General features: G+C 38.6%; 1 protein-coding gene across 1 annotated transcript in view; it reads left to right on the forward strand.

Moving 5' to 3' along the window:
* Window positions 1-9620, forward strand: part of LOC136845111 (uncharacterized) — a 90608-nt gene that overhangs the window by 34091 nt on the left and 46897 nt on the right. The window contains exon 2 of the mRNA XM_067114939.1: window positions 3221-4224. Within this exon, the coding sequence (XP_066971040.1) occupies window positions 3657-4224 (568 nt within the window). The 5' untranslated portion in view covers window positions 3221-3656. The remainder of the gene's footprint in view (window positions 1-3220; window positions 4225-9620) is intronic.

Below are 9620 nucleotides of genomic sequence, written 5' to 3' on the forward strand. Positions count from 1 at the left end.
TTTCTGTAAAATAAAACTATTGTGCCGGCTTTATCTGTCCGTCCGCACTCTTTCTGTCCGCCCTCAGATCTTAAAAACTACGGAGACCAGAGGGCTGCAAATTGGTATGTTCGTCATCCACCCTCCAATCACCAAACATATCAAATTGCAGCCCTCTAGTCTCAGTAATTTTTATTTTATGTAAGGCTAAAGTTAGCCATAATCGTGCGTCTGGCAACGATGTAGGACAGGCCACCACCGGGCCATGGTTAAAGTTTCGTGGGCCGCAGCTCATACAGCATTATGCCGAGACCACCGAAAGATAGATCTATTATTATTATTATTATTATTATTATTATTATTATTATTGTTATTATTATTTCAGTAGATGAAAGCAATTCACATGGAACAAGCACACCAAAGGGGCCATTGACTTGAAATTCAAGCTTGCAAAGAAATTTGGTTTCAACCTCCCATCACAGCAGACCCCACAGTGCGGCAGCAATTGATCATGATAAAGATCCAGTGATTTTTTCACCAACCTAACCTAAGCTAGCCTAACCTAACCTAGGGTCTAAAAACCGGGGTGGCAAAAAAACCTGGAATACTGGGAGATGATTACGAAAGTAACCTCAAGATTAGCAGTATTTGGTAAAACTTTGGAAATAGCCCCTTGTAGGTAAGCAGCTGATAAAGCGATATCATCAAGTAGAAAACTGCGAGAAGCCTGCCAGTGAGAATATAAGAATAATTTCATCTCTTAAAACATAGGTTTGCTTGTACAGAAAACACCCCAATAATTTCAGATTTCTTCCACAGCGTCTTCTTGAACTGAACGTTCGAATATGCTTCACCTTTAAAAATGGACATCAGCGGATCGCAGTACCTTAGTTCAAGACCACTTTACCCTTATATGTAAAGCAGGACTTTTTCCTTTCCTCTCGAGAGTCCTTTACACTATTTTCCCAAGAGATTTCTTTCCGCGCTTCTTCCCTGCTGATTTTAATGGCTGTCTGTCGTGCCGGAGTTTGAAAAGGAGAACCATAAAAGCCGCGGCCTCATTGAGTGTGCAATTGAAGGGTTGTTCGTAGTTGCCCGTAATTGGGCATCCGTGGCTCCTTTTGTCCGTACACACTTTTTTTTTCGCTGGGAAAAAGTACGAAAGGTCGCATGTTTCCTTTTTAAGTTTTCCATCTATTTGCGTGAGGAAAATCGAAGGAATGGCTCGGTTTTCGGAATAGTGACTATTATTGAATAAAGTTTTATCCTCCGGTAAGCGCAATGTATTCAAGTTCTTTTGGTTTTTACTGTTTGAAATTTTCAAGATATTTTGTATAGACATCAGTTATTATAGTCGTTATTTTCTCAAAAAAAAATTTTGCCACTGTCGTTATCTCCACTTATGTCTAAAAAGAATATTTAGTGCCAATGCCTTGTACACAGTATTCTGCCCTAAAATGGAAAACTGCATTACCTGCAAAATTTTCGAAATTGAGATATGCCACCTACTGGGCTCGTGTAACACTGATACACAAGTTACTGCAGTGTCAGAATGATTCTTCAATGCTTGCCACGAGTATTTAGGGGGTCCGATCTCTAGGATATGCAAAATCAGCAGTAAGGCAAGGGAGTATCTACCATTTTTCTCAGTTTTGTATTTTTGCAGATACTGCAGTCTTCCATTTTAGGGCAGTATGGCGCTGTAAACATTACCCAAACTGCCAGGCTGCAATGTGTACCCGTTTCCCCTGGTCCAGGGATCAACCACTTTCTCCAGTATAACATTTCTTTCTAAGAGTATTAGGGTACTGAAAAGCTACACTATACCCATGTCTTTCTTTTCTAAGATTATTAGAGACTTTTCTTTCCTTGGTCAACACTGAGCTTTTTAGGTCTCAAAATTTTGCATCTCACTTTGTAAAGAAGATTTAGTGCCAATGCCTTGTGCATAGTATTACTATAATTGGATTTTCCATACGTTTTGCCATCACCATCCTAACTCCAGCCTAACCCACGATTAGCCACTGATGCCGCAGACATCTGCATGAACATCAGCACCAAAGAAGCCCTTCAGATCTCCCCTAACACCCTCGCCATTGAAGTCTGCACGTAGCAGATGGAACTGATAGCCATTTGTCACGTTCTAATGATAGATTGAGATGTAGATACATGGACATACTGAGAGAGAGAGAGAGAGAGAGAGAGAGAGAGAGAGAGAGAGAGAGAGAGAGAGAGAGAGAGAGTATTGTTCGTTAATTCTTGCAACATCTTTCCATCACCTCCCACTCAGACAATATGCCCCTAACCTCATAAGGCGTTTGGTGAGGGGGCGGCGCGCTGTCCAGGGGGACACTTTGGAGAGGAGAGAGAGAGAGAGAGAGCTACCGTGCTAACAAATGGAAGTTCTTTGTCACTGTTAACCTTCGTTAAGGCTTCATTTCTTGCAGCTAATGAACCGGTCTAATTTATGACGTTCATTGTTTCGGCGACGTTTTGCTATTGTTCAAGTGTCGCTTCGCATTTGTTAATTGCATTGTTCATCGTTGGGGAAATATGATGCGCAGTTTATTTTGGTGAAGGGAATACAGTGTGTATCGGTTTTTAATTGGTATTACTCGGTGAATAAAAACTGGATATCAGGCGTTCAGCATTGGAAGGGCATCTCGCCCCAACTTTTGAAAGTGGCGTTTTTCGCCTGATCAGCTTTAAAATAATCAACCCTTTTTCCCAAAAAGGAGGTGGAGTTGAACTATAATTTTTTTTTCTATGCATACTATTCTATTTCCTGATGGCAAATACTTCATCTCATACAGAATTCAACTTTGTATATTAAAAATAAAGAAATTAGACCAGGTTGAATTTCCAGAACTTTTGATGACTTATAACTCAAAAATATTTTTTTGTGGCGAGAGGCCCTTCTGATGTTGAACGCCTCATATGGCAGTTTTTCTTTACATAATATGAAATAATTCGTATTATATTTTGGAAACGAATTTCTTGCTTCCAAATTAGATTTTAGTTTTCATACGTCATTTTTATTACTAGTTGAATATGAACTTTTTTTCAGGTTTTCTTTTAAGGAATCAAATAGAAGCAGGTTTACCTCTTTTTTTCCTTGGTCAGTTTGTTTATGCTCTTTATTAACATTATATATATATTTTTAATGAGAGATTGTTTGTTTCAGATTACTGTTACCTTAACAGAAAGGGCCTTGTACTAAATGATTTTCTCTTCTTTCCAGAAAATTGGAATATGTGACAGCTTTGAATTAGTTGTTCTTAAATTGTGACCCGGTTTCCAAAAACAGAAGTAAACTTTGTATTTTATTATCAGTGACGTAGTTTTATTGTTGTTGGTTACATGTGGTTAGCAGCTTTGGAAGAGCTAAAATGTAATATTGCGCTGTCGTCTGACAGGTGAAAATTAAAATAAGGCGAAACAAAAGCACCAGTTTAAATTCATGCGAGACGCAACTGTAGAAAAGTAAGCCGTTCAATTTGATTAGCATCTTGGGTTAATACGTCCGCCCCTCTTCAGAGGCATCTGAGGAGAAGCAAGGAGGCAAAACGCCGTTCAGGAACTAAGTGCGAAATCAGATTAAAAAAGGAATGATGTGACTCTGAAATACAGAATCTGAGAGCTCTTCGGCCACAGTCGCTTCCTCGTCCCTCCCAATCATGGATGGCCATTTGCTCTTTATAGTCCTGCTGGGATTGCTGCTGATATCGGGAACACACACCTTAGCCTGTTGGCCAGACTACATCGAGAAAGCCGGGAGGGATGCTCAGCTGGTCCTCACAGCCAAGATCACCGAGGTCGGGTCGACCCGAGGTCACGGAAGGAACCGGACGTACAAGTTGGTCATGGTTCAGATCAAGGACATCCTCAAAGGCGAAGAGGTTTATCTCGACCATTTGAAGGATTTGCTGTCGGCCGAGGAGGCAACACTCCTCGAGGACCCTTTTGACCTCTCCGACGAGGTCTCCGAAGATGCAGATGATGTGGGCGGCGCCCTCACGTCGTCGGAAGTCCACACTTCGAAGGACTTGATAGGCGTCGAAGGGGTTCGAGTGAGTGCAACCTGCGGCGGTCGAGTGCGAGCCGGTGATACTCAGGTCTTCTTCTTAAAACCCAGGCCCTCGGTTGAGGTCACTCGGGATAGGTCAAGGGTTATCCTCGAGGTGACCTCCCAGCCACTCAAGGTCAACCTCAACACTCTCAGGCTCGTGGAGGCTGCAATTGAAGGTAAGTTTCTTGGAATTATTGTTAAGTTGAGCCTTTAGCTAGGTTTTAAAAAGGTCTGGAGCTAAATTTGAAAACTATGACTTATGGCTTGCATAGTGAATTTTTTTTTTTGTTTTTTATTCACTGTCAAGTTATGTGTGAAGACCAAGAATATAATATGTGCTGTGAAAACGAAGTCTCTTTAGAAGCGATCAGGTAGAGAAAGTGGTAACATTATGTGGCAATTTCTTTTTTTCTGCTTTACTTTGTACTGTAACTGGTGTTCTCTGTATGTTAATTTGGGAGCTTGACCTCTTCGTTATTTTAAGACTAACTTAAGAGCTTCAGTGTGAATTTTTACATGTTTTTGTGTTGGTTCCTATTTTATTGATAATGCTATGGAACCTTTTTGCAATTGACTTTCCTTTATAGCTTGCACTGTTTATAAATGTCTAGGAAGAAATTCAAGAATATTGACTTTCAAAGACTTTCCACAAAATAAGAGATATGTTTCAACGTGGTTTGATGAAATACCGTCCACTGATATATATAAAAATCATAGTTTTTAAGTTAAGCAGGTTCTCCCGAAAAGGGGGCCTCAAGAGAAAAAACAAATCGGCAATCAGTCACATTCATATTTTTACTGCTGAATCTTGGATGAAACCCATGCACAGAAAACTTCATACATTTACACACAGGCTCATTAGCAGCGTTTCGGACCCCTTACACACAGTGCCATTCACTTTTATGTCTTGCACTCACATGCTTACTCTCCGGATATTAATGACTTTCCTTCCCAATACCTCTTTCTTATATATCCAGCACTTGGTAGGCCTTTCCTCCATAAACTCTCATTTGACTAGCAAATCCTCAGTCCATCTCAAAACATACAGTTCCATCCCCTCGCCAGGGCTTACCTGTTCACCAGTGCTACGTTTCTCGCCATTTCAGTTCTTCCTTTACTGTCTTGTCTTCCATGGACACCCCAAATCTCATTCCAATCTTTTCCACTCACGCTGGTGAGTAATAGAATAGGTGGGAAAGGAAAGTTAGTATATGGAAGCCTAGGTGGAGAGTGTATTAAAGGACGTTGCACCAACATATTTATTGAAGTTAAGAGATTTAGAATGCGAATGAAAGATAAAAAGATTGAAGCTGTTTTAGATGAGCAGTTTGCAGAGGACATGCAGTGTAAGAAATGATAGATTGAGAAATGGGGAGCTGTTTAGTGGAAATTAGTTAAAAAAGGTTATTAGAGTAGAAAAGATGGCTCAGAATATTTTGGAATATATTGTTTATGTGGAAAGAAAGATTGGTGAAAAAATTGTATAATTCAGAATTATTAGGGAGGAGGAGAGTAAAACCTAAAAATGGGCGATATTTTAGTGCAATTAGTAAAAAGGTTAGTAGAGTTGAAAAGATGGCTCAGAATATTTTGAGATGCTTTATGTGGAAAGAAAGGTGGGTGAAAAATTGTATAATTCAGAAGTATTAAGATGAGAGGAAAACCTAAAAAGGGTTGGATAAAAGGGTAAAATAGGTTTTGCAAAGGAAGTGCATAATTACCCACAAGTGCAAGATTGGCTGCAAGATGGCGGATATGATAGGGAAAGTGTTTGTAAGGGTATGATACACTGTAGATGAAGTGAGTTATTTTGTAGAAGCCTACTGCAAAAGGATTTCATTCTCGATTTAGCAGTTCAAGTTTGAATGGACCAGTGAGCGCCGAATTATTTCATTGGACCACCCATTGACAGGGGAAATGGGTTAATAGTGAGCATATATATATATATATATATATATATATATATATATATATATATATATATATATATATATATATATATATATATATATATATATATATATATATAATACTAGAACAGATATGTAAAGGATATCACACACCGCATGTTTTTACCATGATAGCAACATTTGGTATTTCACACAAATTGCCGAGGAAATCAAATAAATGCAGAATGAATCCAGTCATACCTAACACCCATCTCTCTCTCCGTCGATCAACTTTACACACATTCCAGCAGACAGCTGAACACAGTGATTGATAATAATATAAACAAGTAAAAAATGCGCCGAAGTTTCTTCGGCGCAAACGAGTTTTCTGTACAGCCGCTACAGCGTGTAATCAAGGCCACCGAAAACAGATCTGTCTTTCGGTGGTCTCGGTATAATGCTGTATGAGCCGCGGCCCATCAAACTTTAACCACGGCCCAGTGGTGTCCTGGCCTATATCGTTGACAGACGAACGATTATGGCTAGCTTTAACCTTATATAAAATAAAAACTACTGTGGCTAGAAGGCTGCAATTTGGTGTGTTTGATGATTGGAGGGTGGATGATCAACATACCAGTTTGCAACCATCTAACCTTAGTAGTTTTTAAGATCTGAGGGCGGACAGAAAAAGTGCGGACAGCAAAAATGTGCGGACGGACAAACAAACCCGGCACAATAGATGACTTCCAAGGAGATTGACAACATATTAATTCTGTAAGAACAAAACTTTATCCCTGAGGCGTTTGCAGTAACCAGGAGGAATAATGTACTGTCAGATGGATAGTTATGGGGCTCACTTTAAAATAACTAGCCGTTCCCATAGGTGGAGCAGGAAATCAATCAACTTCTACTGCCTCCAGTCCTTGCAATGAGTATACACATGCTCGTACGCACATAAAACAGGTATTTGCTAATAATATACATATACACACACATATATATATATATATATATATATATATATATATATATATATATATATATATATATATATATATATATATATATATATATTTAAGCAAAGATTCGTAGATGAACCCCACAAGAGAAAACTTCCATTACAGTAGCTGTTTCATGCAACTATTACAAAGATTATGCCATTCTCATGCACCCATTTTCGTGATTTCTTTTCAATTCCTTCTTTCATGCCATCTATTCACCACTTTTTGTTTACTTTTCTTCCTTTCTTTCATTATCTGCTTTCTCAATATACATAATTTATATAAATATACAATGTATATATATATATAGTGTGTGTATATATTATATATATAATATATACACACATATAAATTATATATATAATTATTTTCGGTGCCACAGCGTACTTCCTTCGTTCCTCTCTTTCCAAAAGTTTCGTTTAGATTTTTCGGACATGCAGAAGTCCCAGCCCTATCGTCTTACCCACACCCCACAGATTGAAACAGACGGTGCAGAACAAGGGTTTGTGGCAGTTGAAAGCCCACGCCCATAGGAGAAAACGCCCAGTCCACTCCCTTGATGGATCACTTAACTGTGGATGTTCCGGAATGTCCCTCCGCCCTCTGCCCGACGCTCTGGATGTTTCTTTCCATTCGTGTTAGTCGGTGGAAAGGGACTGTCCACATCTCTCTTGGGATCTTTGTAGACTTGGTCCTTGCATATCTCTCTCTCTCTCTCTCTCTCTCTCTCTCTCTCTCTCTCTCTCTCTCTCTCTCAACCTGGAATACATTCCCTTTTGAACCTGTTACTTTCTCTCATCAGCCTGGAACACATTTTCTTCTGAACCTGTTGATTCTCTCTCTCTCTCTCTCTCTCTCTCTCTCTCTCTCTCATCAGCCTGGAACACATTCTCTTTTGAACCTGTTAATTCTCTCTCTCTCTTGAACTCTCTCTCTCTCTCTCTCTCTCTCTCTCTCTCTCTCTCTCCAGCCTGGAATACATTTCCCATTGAGCCTGTTAATTCTCTCTCTCTCTCTCTCTCTCTCTCTCTCTCTCTCTCTCTCTCATATCGCCCTGGAAAACATTCCCTTTTGAACCTGTTACTCTCTCTCTCTCTCTCTCTCTCTCTCTCTCTCTCTCTCTCTCTCTCTCTCTCTAATACATCAATTTCTCATCAAGCCGTTTCATTCCTAATTCACCCTCTCATTGTACCTAATTGTTTGGCACCAAAAGACTTTCTCTTTCTGTCATTCGTATCTCTCTCTTTATCTTTCTACCCTTCCCTTCCTAACATTCTCAGTTCTCTTATTAGCTATAATCTGCAGAGGAATATTGTAGCCACCTGCAGAGTTCTCCATACTGAAAGTTGTTGTACATGCTTGCAACTGGTGATTTCAACTAGATATATACTCATAAACAAGTCACTTTCTTCGGCACAGTCGATTTTTTTTTTTTTTTTTTTGGACAGCCGCTACAGCGTATAATCAAGGCCACCGAAAATAAATCTATCTTTTGGTGGTCTCTATATAATACTGGATGAGCCGCGGCCCATGAAACTTTATAAACGACCCGGTGGTAGCCTATTCTATATCGCTGCCAGAAGCACGATTATGGGTAACTTTAACCTTAAATAAAATAAAAAACTACTGAGGCTAAAGGGCTGCAGTTTGCTATGTTCGATGATTGGGGGGTAGATGATCAACATACCAATTTGCAGCCCTCTACCCTCAGTAGTTTTTAAGATCTGAGGGCGGACGGAAAAAGTGTGGACAGTATAAAGTGCGGAGGGACAGACAAAGACGGCACAGTAGCTTTCTTTTACAGAAAACTAAAACTTGATTTATGGCAACTCTCCAAAAATAGATTTTCTTAGAAAAAGTCACTATAAAATCTGCATTTGCATAAATGAACCTAAAACACCTTCGCCATTGGGTTGCTGCCATAACCTTTATTTTTTTTTTTTTATTTTATAAATTCGTTGGTAGGAAAACTGGTTTCCTTTCTGCTGTATTTAAGTCGCATAACCGGGTTCTATTTGTAACTGAATTTAAAAATTGTTGTCTGTCTTAATATATGTCTATCTTTATATATATATATATATATATATATATATATATATATATATATATATATATATATATATATATATATATATATATATATATATATATATATATGTATATAATGTTAGAAATTATCAACACACAATCACGTGTGGAACAGAAATCAATTTCTGACTGACATCGGAATCGATCTTGTGTGGCCTGGTTGGCAGCGGTCTTGCCTTTCAATTGAAAGACCTGGGTTCGATCCTGATGCGAGTCAGAAATTTATATATATATATATATATATATATATATATATATATTATAAATATTATATACAGTATATTTATGTATATATATAGTGTATGTGCTTGTTTGTAATATATATAATATAAATACACACACACACACACACACAAACACACATTTTGCCCTGAAATGGCGGGTGAACACACATTATTTTGACACTTTTTGTGGCGCATGCAATAGATTTACATACTGAATCAATTCTCAAGGTGCCATTGCATGGAATTGCACGAGTGCCTTCAGTCTCGAACTCTGCCTTGCTTATATTTTTCCACAGATTTACTTTGGTGAATGAATGATTTTATTAATTTTCTCTTTTAACCTAGATAGCACTGAGCGTTGCGTCATTCC

The sequence above is a fragment of the Macrobrachium rosenbergii genome, chromosome 13 (assembly GCF_040412425.1).
Source record: "Macrobrachium rosenbergii isolate ZJJX-2024 chromosome 13, ASM4041242v1, whole genome shotgun sequence".
NCBI classification, from domain to species: domain Eukaryota; kingdom Metazoa; phylum Arthropoda; class Malacostraca; order Decapoda; family Palaemonidae; genus Macrobrachium; species Macrobrachium rosenbergii.